This window comes from Artemia sp. Qi Xiang Cuo, chromosome 3 (assembly GCF_049724085.1).
Source record: "Artemia sp. Qi Xiang Cuo chromosome 3, ASM4972408v1, whole genome shotgun sequence".
In the NCBI taxonomy this organism is placed as follows: Eukaryota; Metazoa; Arthropoda; class Branchiopoda; order Anostraca; family Artemiidae; genus Artemia; species Artemia sp. Qi Xiang Cuo.
In genome coordinates, this window is record NC_142796.1 from 81,005,716 (window position 1) to 81,021,086 (window position 15,371).

General features: G+C 34.4%; 1 protein-coding gene across 1 annotated transcript; it reads left to right on the forward strand.

Annotated features, from left to right (window-relative positions):
* Window positions 1-13,554: 13,554 nt before the first annotated feature.
* LOC148954610 (uncharacterized) lies at window positions 13,555-14,121 on the forward strand. Its single transcript, XM_089086429.1, has one exon. It carries the CDS (start codon window positions 13,555-13,557, stop codon window positions 14,119-14,121), a length of 567 nt encoding a protein of 188 aa, XP_088942555.1.
* Window positions 14,122-15,371: the final 1,250 nt, after the last annotated feature.

A 15,371-nucleotide genomic window follows, 5' to 3' on the forward strand; every position in this document is an offset into this window, starting at 1 on the left:
AACGCTTCTGGAGATTTGAAAATTCCACTTCTGATTATAGGCAAGTCGGCTAATTCTAGGGCTCTTAAAGGTCTTAATAAAAATACACTTCCAGCTCAATAAACTTCACAAAAACAGGTATGGATGGACTGAAAAATGTTCAAATCTTGGTTTTTCGAAAAATTCGTTCCTATAAAAAAATCATTTTTAAGAGAGAAATATCTTCCAGCAAAAAATGTGTTGTTAATTGATAACGCACCGTGTCACTCGAGTGAAGAGGAATTAGAGGTGGTGAAATGTTCGTGAAATTCCTCCCCCCAAATGTGACAGCTCTGATTTAATCTATGAATCAAGGTGTGACTGAGGGTATAAAACGGTGTTACAGCGCAAAATTAATCATCTCTTTTGAAGCAGAAAGAAACAGACCCAACAGCAAGCTTAATAGATCATCTTAAAAAGGTGACCATAAAGACTGTAATTTACACAGCTGTAGAAGCGTGAGAAGAAATCAAGCCTTCAAAAAAGCTGGAACCGACCGTGGCCCCGCTTTTCACAAGGAAATCAGGAGCAAGAGGAGTCTCAACCAACCTCACAAGCGTAGTTAGGGGTATTTAGCCTTTTTTGCTTTTCTTCAAAGCTTTGAAAAAAGTGTTGTAATATTCCAAATGTTACGTTTGTTATATTTGTGCATATTTTTGGTAATCATTTGTGGGGTGATCGAATATTTTTAAACCACTGTAAATATGTAAGAACGTGGCAACATCTAGTACCCTGAGGTCATTAGACTGTCAAAGAATCCTCATTGAACCTCCCAAATTGAAAGCTTTTATTATGACCTGGCCTTTTAATGTAACTTGGGCACTGGACAAAGGGCACCATTGTCATTCGAGTGCAACGTTAGGTGGGGATGTCAATATCTCTTTCGTCACACCAATTCGTTTTAGTGTGAATCTGCCTGGTACTTATGAATGAATGTTTTCAAAGTAAACCCGTTTCATTAATAAGAAAAAAAACCGGGTTGGACGCAAGTGTCCCTTTCTCTTTGGACGATAAAGCCATGCAAGTGCTGTATCAAGTATAGCTCACGAAAATCTTTTTAGTTTTTGTCAACTTTTCAACTTTTTGGCATCCCTGCTTTCAATAAAAGAAATCAAGGTACTATCACTGAAATATAATAACTCCCTATGCCCCCCCTCTCTGGATACCATCTTGATAGGATACCGTCTCTGCTTTAAATAAAAAAAAATAATTAACTTATTGGCACCCCTGCTTTCAAAAAAACGAGGTATTCTCATTTAAATATGATAGCTCACTACCCCCCCCCCCCTTAGATACCACCTTGATAGGATGCCTTCTCTGCCTTAAATTAAAAAAAATAACTTTTTGGGATCCCTGCTTTTAATAAAAAAAATTTCGAGATATTATCATTTAAATGTAATACCTCCCTACCCCCCCCTCTGGATACCCGCTGATAGGATACGGTCTCAGCTTTCATTAGAAGAATAATTTACTTAATAGTTAACTAGGTCGTTATATGGTTCAAACACCTTTCCTGAACTTTAAAGAATAAACACCTCTGTTTGAAAATCTTTGCACTTTGTGAATTTAGATAGCGATAAGGGTTCCTGATTGAGACTAATTTTAGGACTTGGGTTCTAATTATTCGTTGCTGTGTTAAAAGTTGCCACAATAGCCCTATCCAAGAAAATACCAAACGTCTGTTAAGAAGTGTTTTTCGTAAAATTCTTAGGGAGTTTTAAGAAAATTGATAAAACTTTTAAAACTGAAATATCAATGCGAAGCACCAAATATCATAATCAAATGTCATCGCTTTATGGCTTTTTTCAAATAAACCTTGTTTTTAACTTGATTATCGTTGTAAATTCATTCTTTGTCTTTCTTTCCATTCTTAAACCAATGTTATATTTACCATTTGCATTATTACAGCCCACTATATATACATTTATATAAATTTATATGCAGTGTTACAGCCATACCAATTATTCTCCTTTCCTTTTTTATTCTTTAATAATAATTTTTGGTCGTTTTGAGTTTGAGTTATTGTAGACTTCTATTTCTACTGATCTTAAGTTTAATATGGCCTTTACTTTTCTTAAAAAAAACTTTCTTTTTCGTAAAGTTTTCGTAGCATATATATACATATACATATACATATATATATATATATATATATATATATATATATATATATATATATATATATATATATATATATATATATATATATATATATATATATATATATATATATATATATATATATATATATATATATATAAATATATATAAAATATATAAAATATATAAATATATATAAAATATATATATATATATATATAAATATGTAAAAAATATATAAAATATATAAATATATATATATATAAATATATATATATAGATATATATAAAAATATATATATATATATATATATATATATATATATATATATATATATATATATATATATATATATATATATATATATATATATATATATATATATATATATATATATATATATATATATATATATATATATATATATATATATATATATATATATATATATATATATATATATATATATATATATATATATATATATATATATATATATATATATATATATATATATATATATATATATATATATATATATATATATATATATATATATATATATATATATATATATATATATATATATATATATATATATATATATATATATATATATATATATATATATATATATATAAATATATATATATATATATATATATATATATATATATATATATATATATATATATATATATATATAATTAATAAGAAACTGCTAATTAATTTCCCAAGGAAATGAAAGACCTTAACAAATAGAAGTTAGTCTAGACAAATTTCAACAGGAAATATTATCACAAATAAGAATTGATCTACTACCCCCTACAACCCCAAAAGCCACAAGCCTCGATTTTGTTATTGTATTATTGTATTACAGGGTAATCATTATAATCTACGAAAAAAAAAACTCATAACAAAAAAAATCCAAATGAGAAATGACAAAAATCCTTTTCTCCAAATATCAATCCCACCACCTTGAAACCTGCACAATGTCAATGGAATAACCAACAGCAGGCCAATGCTTTATTAATAAAAAATTGTAGATGTCAGACAAAACTAAAACAGAATATGGGCATTATTGTTAACAGCATTATATATACTAGGGCAAAACAGGCCCATAGGAGAGGATATTTTGTACAAAGGACTTAAGCTGTCTAGCAAAATATCCAAAACGGAATGCAACAAATAAACGATACAATGCTATAAATGGCAAGAAAGACACCACATTGTTATTCTGTACTTTAAATCTTGAAAAGGTTATCTTTGTTTTGAAACAGATAGCGCTCTTGCATTGACTGTTTAGACCGTCACTGGACCATGGTCTTAATTGTGTTAAAAGTAAAACATGTAACATGTTGGCTTCAAAATGAAAACTAAATGAAACGACTTTGTTTTTCACCACAACTAATAGTTTTTGAATAGACCCATTTGTATTATGTCATTAATATATGTTAACAGCGATTCTCTGTATTAATAGATACATTATTTTCTATATATATTATTTGTATCTATTCATCATTTCTCTGTTGAAAAACGCTAAAAAAAATAAAGATCAAGAATGATTTCTACTTTTTTTTTAGGCCAACGAGCAGAATTCAGTGAGAACTGAAGCACAAGTCACACTAGTCGGAGCTATAGTTCCTAAAGATCTTGAAAATATCTTAGCTGATAAATTACCGGTACTAATTCAAGCTTTTATTGGTGTTTGTTATCATTTTGCTTTCTAAGCTCATATCAGTATTTTTTTCAGCCGAGGAACCAAATTTTGTGTCGGCAGTCGAATCTTACGCCGCTTGATGAAAAACTGTTAGTGATTATTCAGGTCATTTTATTCCGGATTTTTGGCTCATAAAAATCGTCTTTCCGGATGGTATAATTTACTATTAATTTTCTACTTTAGATTGGTCTTCAATGGATTCTTTTTCGGGAATTTTTTTTTAGGAATTAACTTTTGCAGTAATTCGCGTAGAGGTGTCGCTTGGTTTATTTTTATTAGCAAAAATTACCGTCATCTGTCTAAGCTTAGACTAACCCGTCGAACTGAAAGTCCTATGGCTTATAATTCAGTGTAAACAAGTGCAGCTCAAGTCAAGCAATTAGGGTTGGTTTTATTGTTTTTTCTTACCGAAGTTGCTTTTGAAGATATTAAAACTTCAAGATGGAAAATTTTATTAATGACACAAGAAAAAAAAGTAATTGAAACAACAAGAGAAAAGAATAGGTTTGTTTACAGTAATTTAAACCAACAATTATTTTCCAGACTTTCGCAAGACAATAGACAAGCTACCTAACTCCTACTTTGGCACCACTTATAAAGTATTCATGAGTGTTTTGGAGAAAGACCCAGGGGGAACTCTTTAAGGGTAATCATTATAACGATTTCAGAATGGTTAATCTTTATATTTATACCTGCAAATGCTTTCTTCCAGGTGGTCAATTCGAAGGCAATATTCCTGCTTCAGTTTATACCAGGTTCGCTGCAGTTAATAGAAATTTCAAATTTGCAGAAAACGAAAAGGGAAATCCATGACTTTTATTCTTAATTTCCCCCAAAAAAATATAAAATAAGACATGCAATGACAGCCAAAGAAGTTTTGAATATCTCAGGCCTCAATCCTGAAAACAATTATACAGTTTTTAGTTTTATCTTTTTGATTCATTGGTTTTTCATTCTGATTTTTACCCTACCAGTTTCTGTTTTTTAAATTGCCCCCTAAAAATATAGGATAAGGCCTGTTATAGCAACAAAAAAGTTATGGATATCTTAGCCTGATGTTCACGATCCTTCGTTAGCCCTGAAAAACTGGTCCTGGCTATATGATTCGTTGCTTATTTGCCCTGTTTTCCACCCTACTAGTTTTTTTTAATTGCCCTCGAAGGGCAATTTAAAGGCATCACTTGCTCGTCCCTCCAAGGGCATCACTAAGTCGTGATGAAAATTGTCGTAATTCTGAACTTTCATTCTAAAAGTAAACCTTTGTGGGTAATAAAAAGTCGACCCCTGTGTCTTTTAGACTACGCTAATCCGTAAAACAAGAGCCAATACTAATATACGTTGTATTTTGATAAAACTTTGAAAAGTTTGTGTGATTAGATTGGCTACGGATGGCAATGGCCTTGGAATTAAATCCTCATTGAGCTATCTGAAAACAGACAAACGTAAAATTTGGATTATGTAGAAAAAGAAAGTGGAATAAAAAAAACAACTAATCTAGTCTTAATTTTCAAAGAAAAAAGAAGATTAGTTGTCAATAAAATACATTTTGTTGATTAAACATTCCTGCATAAACTGAAATCAGCGCAATTTTATCTCTTCCTCCCTCTTTGCCCATGGAGGGCTAATTATACCTGGGCCATCAATACCCTCCAATTAACTTGCTTATGTTGTCGACTTGTAGATCAAAAAGTTCTTTAGTGTTTTTTTTGTTTACCATTTGGCTTTAGCTCAAAGCGGAAAGGATAAAGTCGTCTAAATTTTACTAGCATTGTCTAACCCCTAATCCCCCATCCTTTGTAAATGAAGCATTGAAAGCCTTTGAGAGAACTATAATTATTCGCTGTTAGTATATAGGAACGTGCCCAATTTCTAAATGATGAGTTAGAGCTACAGCCTGAAAAATAAAATTGCTACCCCTCCTCCGAGGAAGAGGGTGAAATCCTTTCTCTTGGTTTACATAGTTTTGACACAGGTAATTTTTCATTTTCCTTATGTTAGGCTATTGCTTAAATTTCCTCAGAAAAATCATACAACTCTTTTTAGCCTTTTTGTTGGATTTTTATTATTTTTTTTTTTTGCCTAAATCTTGAAACCCCTGTTTCCTCATGCTCTATTTGAATATAAAATTGTGTCCAATTTTGCCTATTTCTTTAGTGGAAGAACGCTTCATTTTCAGTTCCGTATTCCAATAGAAATAGTCAATAGTAGCATTAAAAGATATGTTAGTACTATAGTATGTAATCAAAAGGCAATAAAAGCGATGTAAAGTAAATTCACCTTCAATTTTTTTTACGGGATTAATTTTGTCTATAAACCTCAACTTTTCTGAGTGAAAATTGGATAATGTGTATATACGTCCAGTCATTCTTGCAAAAGCAAATAGAATACACACTCTTCCCTCTGTCCAAAATTTCGCCTGCTTCTACTTATGCATCTAGCAAACAATCAAAAAAGCAATTAAACAACTAAATCTGGTTTCTAAAAAAATGTTTGAAAAGCTAATTAATTGTGTCAAGTGAATTACTGTCTCTGTATCGCCTATTGACGTTATTTTGCGTAATTTGTGGCGAAGCGCAAGTTCTGTAGGCCATCCTCTCGGCTGGGATGGCTCTAGTCTATTAACGTTAGTATTAAAATTATAAATAATTTTCCCTATATTCTTCCTCTCCCTGTATTCTAGGACCTTAGTTCTAAGTCCATTGACCCTATCCCCATAAACTAAATTGAATTAGCTTTAAGTGGTTTAAATTAAGCCCTTATTTCAAACATTGCTTTTTATTTTGAAAAAAGTTTTTCACGAAAATGATGACAATACAAAAAAATTCCAGACCAATTCACTCGTCAAAGTACAAGAAAAGTGGAAAAGATAAATAATACAGCATTGGACTTTACAGTCCCTACCGGCGGTGCTGATCTCCGTTTCTTGGCCCTTCAGCCAGAAAGTGCAAAGGGGGGTTAGGGGCCAACCATCCTGTACTTTCGCACACCCTTCCTATTTACCTTCTCCAGATTTCTCCAGGTACCCACATAGAGCTGGGTCGACTCTGGCTGAGCTTACAGAGTCACACCACTGACCCTCGTCCAAACCAAATAATTGGTTGAACTAGGATTCGAACCTTCGCCCTCTTGGAAAAAGAATCCCAAATTCAGCGCACCAATCCACAATAGAAGTGGGTTGTATGCAAAACAAATTCTAGTATAGAAAGACTTTATAAACTAATTGACAAATAACAAAAATAAAAAAAAATGATTACGATTTAAACTAGGGTTGGGTGATATTCGATATCAATATAGATATAAAGATATATCGAACCAAATATCGATATCGAAACGTAAATATAAATATCTAAAACGATATTTGGAAATTTTCGAATGTTTTCGGTTTTTTCTGCTATCTACTGGTGAACGTCCAGCGAAAAAAAAATCCAATATAGAAAAATGTTTCGCAAATGGTCGAGAAGAAGAAAAATAATGTATTCAATCCAGTTACCATGCTGCTTTACAGCATACTTAGCTAAATCCATAAGTTGGCATAGCCTGTTCTCAAAATCAAACTACGGTTAGGGAGTGTGGACCCTCAAATGTTGCTGAGGACTCCTTAAATGCTTGGCTAGATAAAGTGTCTTCTAGGCTTATAGGTCTTGGTCGTTTCACACCCGTCACGATTACTAAATACCTTGATCCATGTTTCATGAAAATGTATGCTTCCCCTGACAATCTTCTCCAAGTTGAGAGCAAAATCAAGGGGCACGGATTTTGCCTTTATGGCTGCTGAATCTATGTCAATAGATGCAAGTGCAGCGACAGTCCCTGTGATTCAGCCACCACAGAATTAAGCCAGTTTGTGGGGATCACATGAAGAAGTTTCAGTAGTCAATGCAAGGCATGCTTCGTCAGCAGCCAGATCTGTCACGGTTCTGAAAATTTTCAATAATGAGTCATTAGTTGTAAGAAAAATTGATTCACTCAATTCGTTGAAGTCTCATGATATGGGTTTCAGAAACACCTATAAAAGGTTGTCATGAAATTAATGTCCATGGTCACCATCAGCCTTCTTTCTGAAAGTGTTTTCCGAAGCTGTTCAGTTAATCAAACTGTTGGTGGCAACAAACTGTAATTAAGAAGCGACTCGGCCCAATAGTAACCAAAACTCTAAAAAATAAAATTTTGAAAACAATAAACACATCAAAAGAATTGGCTTTTAGTGCTGATTCAAGATATATAAAATTCATTAAGTTTACCGTATCTATCAAACGCTACGGGCCTCAGGAAGTATGGGTGGTTTTCGAGAAAGGGGAGGGGGCACCCCCAAACTTCAACAAATGATCATGAAAATCATACCATCACATTAGGAATATAAGAGAACCCAAGTTCTCTGATATTAAATCGAGTGTTTTTTATTTTTTTTTTTTTTTTTTTTTTTTTTTTTGTCAGGGCGTTTTTATTGAACTAATGGTCTTAGAAGATAGGGAGAAAAGTCCTTCTGCCTTTTTTAAGTCACCAAAAGATTTACAGGTAACTCTTCTCCCCCTCCCCTTAAACACCCGTTTTTTTCCCCAAAGTCAACGATCTAAAATTTAAGATAGCTCTTTTAATCAGCATAACTGAAAGGTCAAATATCTATGCCTCAGAGGAGACAAGACCCCCACAGCCCCTAGGGAAAGGACTCTAAGTTATAAAGTTTTCCTATTGTTTACATTTAGTGTTTGTTATTGGGAACTAAACTGACATTTTTCAGGACGTGGAAATTTCATGTAGGGTGGGGGTGCACGGGAAAAATTTACACGGGGGAATTTGCTCGAATTCCTACACGAAGGAATTTTCCAAGGAGTAATTTTTGTGAGGGGGGATTTTCGATGGAGGGAAGAGGGAGAGATTGCGGTATTATTTGAAAAACAATAAAAAAAAAAAATACAAAACAAGTTTTTCAGCTGAAAGTAAGGAGCAAAATTATGACTTAAAAAGAACATAAATTATCCTGTATATGAGGGGATAATTAGTGTATAACTCTTTGTCCCAATTCTGTAAGGACAACACCTGAAAAACAAGGGTCGCTTAATTAATAAGAAGTATATTTTAAATACTAAAAAAAATTAGAGTGAAGAGCGAGGTATTGAGGAGGGGGTATTCCCCTGAGATACGGAATAGTGTCTGTTCTCTTTAAGTTTTAGCGTTGCTTTTTACTTTCAGATGAAAAACCTTTTTTTTATATTTAATCACTGAAAGGCAGAATTGATTCTGATGAGAAAATGTTGACATGTTGCTGATTTTGAATAGCCAGTAGGTTTTTTCTTCATCCTGAGCCTGAGCAATTTCAAAACTCGGTTTTTGTTACATTCGTCTATGTAATTGAAGTTTGTTTTTGTATTATTCAAAGTTTGGACAAATATGTGCAAAATAATCTTTAATTATCATTTTTTTTGTTATTGAACTTTGGCAAAAGGCAAAATCAAGAGTTGATCTAAGCAAAAAAAAAAAAAAAACTGATCAGGAATATCGAAATCTTTGATGAAAATAATGATGAACTACACACAGGGAGAGTAGGGAGAAAAATTGGTTCAAAGGACTCCCATCTCAGAATAAATGAAAACTGGGACCGTCTTTTCATCCCCACCCCTTGAAGTAAAAACGGTACTTGTGCATTATATAAAACACACTCGAGAATTTTAATCGCGAATAATATAAACATGAGATAAGAGACTGGTCAGGTCACTTCTTTATACCAAACACTGCTTGGGCTCAGGTTGGAAAATAAATTGTAGCCATATTTCATTCAAGTATTTAGTTGGTATTTTGGTTAGGTTAGGTTTGTTTAGGTTACGTATTTAATATATGTTATGCTTTACCCCCCCCCCCTCCCCAATGTGCAAATTTATAGCACAAATTTGTTTTAAAACTATTATATTTTCATGAACTAAATTATGTTCCCCATTTTCTCAAATTTATAACTGCTTAAAAAGCTTTTAAAACAATGTAATGTAATGAACTAATTTTATCAATTAACCTATGAACAAGATTAATTTTACCTTTAAGTAATCTTTTGGTCACCACAGGTTTTTCTAACTTATTGTAACCTTTAACTCAGTTTAAATATTCACTTTATAAGTTCGCTCAATATATATATATATATATATATATATATATATATATATATATATATATATATATATATATATATATATATATATATATATATATATATATATATAGAGAGAGAGAGAGAGAGAGAGAGAGAGAGAGAATAAAACATCTTCCCAGTTTTAACTCAATCATGTAAGGAACCTTGCCTCACAGAGGTCGGGGGAACATGACGGTCCCAAGTCCGTTAAATGAGGAGGGTTGGGCTGTGGGTTTGCAACTCACGCCCGGGACCCCAAGGGGAAACCCTCAGTGAAAAAACACCTGCAACTGAAACGCGTACAACAGCCTCGGATGCATCACCTCCCCCACAAGCACGACCCCCGCCGACCCCCGGCCGTGATGGGGGAGGCCAAAACACCTCATCATGATGGGTTTTTGGACTGTGAGAACGATGAACAAGATATCCAAGACAGAACAAGTTATTAAAGAGATGAGACACTATCTCATTGATATACTCGTTCTCACTGAAATAAGGTGAACTGAAAGTGGATTAGAGAAATTCCATGATGGGTATGCTATGGCATTTAGCGTACACCCTGCCGTCCACTACGCTGGTGTAGGAATTATGATGTCACCACTTGCATTCAAAACAATGGCAAACTGGAAACCAGTTAGCGAACGTATATTGATAGCACGTTTCGTATCTAATCATAAAAAATGACCATCATCCCCTGCTATGCTCCGACCAACGAAGATGATGATGAGGAAAAAGATGCTTTCTACAACATGCTACAATCGGTTAACACAGACGTTCCCAGGCACGATATAATCTGTGTTGTTGGCGATCTAAATACTAAAGTCGGTGCAGATCGCCAGTACTTTCCTGAAGTTCTGGGCCAACATGGCATCGGAGACATGAATGGAAACGGTGCACTCTTAATTGACTAGGCCCTAAGCAACGACTTGGTGATAGGGGGCTGTATGTTCGACCATAAAACGATTCGCAAGTACTCGTGGGTGTCTCCCGATGGCCGGACAAAAACCAAATCGATCATGTCCTCATATCAAGACGCTGGAGAAGTAACCTGCTCGACGTGAGGGGCTTTCGAGGAGCAGACGTGAATTCAGATCATATCTTGGTGATAGCCAAAGCAAGAGTCAAACTGAAACATATGAAACCGAAAACCAACGCCACAAAACACAAACAGTTCAACACTAATAAGCTGAAAGATCGTGATATCCGCAGGAGCTTCTGCATATCACTACATAACAAATTTGAAGTGTTAAACCGCTTGATGAAGCTGAATCCAGTGTTGAAAACATATGGACCTCAGTGAAAAGTGCATACCATGACGTCGCTAAGGCCAGACTTGGCTTCAAGAAAAGAAAGAAAGAAAAATGGATATCGGACGACACCTGGAAATGTATCAGTAAACGCAAGGAAACCCGGACGCTTATTCTAAACACGTTGAGGTCTGAACAAAAAGCCCAGTTACAGCCTCGTTACAAAGAAGAGGATGGGCCAGTTTATAGGCCAGTTTTAGTAAGAGAAGCCAGAACAGTTTATAGAAGAACACCAGTTGAAAAAACAGACAGAATCTATGAGACACACCCCAAAGCCAAACTCACTATGTACGAGACCAAGAATTGTAACAAAGAAGTTTCCAGTATTTATCATACCTAAAATATATAAAATCGTATAAACGTAATAATGCAACGAATGTATTCGAAAAAAGACCGAACCAATGAATTTATAAAAAGTATTTCGAAAGCGGCAAGAGACCTGAGTTGCCTAACTACAGGGATAGCTCAGGAATTCTCTGTTTCGATTCTGATAAGCTTATAAAAATAATATTCTTTTCGACTTCAACAAAATTTACAGGATCGCAGTTTGGAAAATTTTCGTTTTTTGGATGTCAAAATTATTTATTCCTTAAGCTAGTTTTAAATTTTTTGTAAGTTAGTTTTTATATTATGCTTGTTTTTTTGAAGATGATCTTTTTGCCTATATATATATATATATATATATATATATATATATATATATATATATATATATATATATATATATATATATATATATATATATATATATCAAAAATATATATCAATAGATGGGTATATATATATATATATATATATATATATATATATATATATATATATATATAGAGAAAAAGAACATCTTCCCAGTTTTAACTCAACCATGTAAGGAACCTTGCCTCACAGAGGTAGGGGGAACATGACGGTCCCAAGTCCGTTAAATGAGGAGGGTGTGGCTGTGGGTTTGCAACCCACACCCAGGACCCCGAGGGGCAACCCTCAGGGGAAAAACACCTGCAACTGAAACGCCTACAACAGCCTCAGATGCATCCCCTCCCCCCAGATAACGACCCCCGCATGCCCGCAGAACCGATTTTTGATTGCGAAACAACACATAAAGATGGGTTTTTGGAATGAGAGAACGATGAACCAGATATCCAAGACAGAACAAGCTATTAAAGAGATGAGACAATATCTCATTCGATATACTCGTTCTCATTGAAATAAGGTGGACTGGAAATGGATTGGAGAAACTTGATGAGGGGTATGCTATGACATTTAGTGGTCACCCTTCCGTCCACCACGCTGGCGTAGCAATTATGATGTTACCACTTGCACTTAAAGCAATGGCGAACTTGACACCAGTTAGCGAATGTATATTGATAGCTTGTTTCGTATCTAATCATACAAAAATGAACATCATCGCCTACTATGCTCCAACCAACGAAGCTGATGATGAGGAAAAAGATGCTTTCTACAACATGCTACAATCGGTTACCAAAGACGTTCCGAGGCACGATATAATCTGTGTTGTTGGCGATCTAAATGCTGAAGTCGGTGCAGATCGTCAGTACTACCCTGAAGTTCTGAGCCCAAATGGCATTGGAGACATGAATGAAAACGGTGCACTTCTAATTGACTAAGCACTAAGCAACGACTTGGGCATAGGTTGCAGTATGTTCGAACTTAAAATGATTCAAAAGTACTAGTGGGTGTCCCCCGATGGCCGGACAAAAACTATATTAATCATTTCCTTAAATCAAGACGCTGGAGAAGTAGCCAGCTTGACGTGAGGGGCTTTCGAGGAGCGGACGTGAATTCAGATCACATTTTGCTGATAGCCGAAGTAAGAATTAAACTGAAAGCTCAGAAACCGAAAACCAATTCCACAACACACAAACAGTTCGACACTAATAAGCTGAAAGATCGTGATATCCGCAGAAGCTTCTGCATATCTCTACATAACAAATTTGAAGCGTTAAACCTGTTTGATGAAGCTGAATCTAGTGTTGAAAACATATGGACCTCAGGGAAAAGTGCATACCATGACGTTGCGAAGGCCAGACTTGGCTTCAAGAAAAGAAAGAAAGAAAAATGGATCTCGGACGACACCTGGAAATGTATCAGTAAACGCAAGGAGACAAGGACACTTATCCTAAACACGTTGAGGTCCTAACAAAAAGGCGAGTTGCAGCTCCGTTACAAAGAAGAGGATAAGGCAGTTAAATGAAGTGTAAGGAAAGACAAAAGAAACGTTATCGAGGAAAAAGCAGCACTTGCAGAAGAAGCTGCTAAGAAAATAGACTCGATAATGGTGTATCGACTAACGAATGAGATCGTCGGAAAGAAAACAAATCGAACATCCCTTGTAAAAGATGAAAATGAGGACGTAATCTTGGATCCACAGAAATCTGACGAGAGATGGGCCTCGTATTTCGAGAAAGTCTTAAATAGACCCAGATCTGACGATCAAGAAGTAGTACCTGACAAACCGTTTTTACAAATTGACGTAAGTGCTGACATCCCAAGCACTGAAGAAATGACGACAACTGTGAAAAAGCTAAGAAATGAACGGGCACCTGGAGTAGATAGGATCACGGCAGAGATGCTGAAGGCGTCCCTTCGAGCCTGCATAACCGTTTGGACTGCTCTCCTAGTGGCCATCTGGAATAGCGAAAAAGTTCCAAAAGACTGGACCAAAGGTATACTAGTAAAACTCTTCAAGAAAGGCGATGCGCTAGTCTGTGACAACTGGAGGGGCATCAACCTAACGTCTATGCCTAGCAAAATAAGCCACAGTCATACTAGAACGCCTAAGAGTAGCCCGCTGATTTCAATTTATGCAGGAATGTTTAATCAACAAAATGTATTCTATTGACAATGGATCTTCTTTTTTCTTTGAAAATTAAGACTAAAATATTTTTTTTTTAATTTTATTCCACTTTCTATATCTACATAATCCAAATTTTATGTTTGTCGGTTTTCATATTGCTCAATGAGGATTTAATCCCATGACCATTGCCATCCGTAACCAATTTTAACCACACAAACTGTTCAAAGTTTTATCAAAATACAACATATACTAGTATTGACTCTTGTTTTACGGATTAGCGTAGTCTAAAAGACACAGGGGTCGACTTTTTATTACCCACAAAGGTCTAGTTTTAGAATGAAAGTTCAGAATTACGACTAGTTTCATCGCGACTTAGTGATGCCCTTGGAGGGACGAACAAGTGATGCCTTTAAATTGCCCTTCGAGGGCAATTAAAAAAAACTAGTAGGGTGGAAAACAGGGCGAAAAAGAAACGAATCATATAGCCAGGACCAGTTTTTCCGGGCTAAAGAAGGATCGCAAACATCAGGCTAAGATATCCATAACTTTTTTTGTTGCTATAACAGGCCTTATCCTATTATTTTTTAGGGGGTAATTTAAAAAACAAAAACTGGTAGGGTAAAAATCAGGATGAAAAACCAATGAATCAAAAAGATAAAACTAAACACTGTATAATTGTTTTTCAGGACTGAGGCCTGAGATATTCATAACTTTTTTCGTTGCCATTACAGGCCTTATTTTATATTTTTTGGGGAAATTTAAAAGTCATGGATTTCCCTTTTCGTTTTCTGCAAATTTGAAATTTCTATTAACTGCAGCGAATACTTGGTTTATTTTATTAGCAAAAATTACCGTCATATGTCTAAGATTAGAAAATAAATAGTAAATTATACCCTCCGGAAAGACGATTTTTATGAGCCAAAAATCCGGAATAAAATGACCTGAATAACCACTAACAGTTTTTCATCAAGCGACTTAAGATTCGACGGCCGAAACAAAATTTGGTTCCTCGGCTGAAAAAAATACTGATATGAGCTTAGAAAGCAAAATGATAACAAACACCAATAAAAGCCTGAATTCGTACCGGTAATTTATCAGCTAAGATATTTTCAAGATCTTTTGGAACTGTAGCTCTGACTAGTGTGACTTATGCTCCAGTTCTCACTGAATTCTCGTCTGTCGGATTCTCCATCTGCAATTAAAATAGAAAACAATTAGTGATAGTATCAAATTGGTCAAGATATACACTCAAACACATTCCCAATAGTTTCAAAGTGTCAAACACTAATATGCCT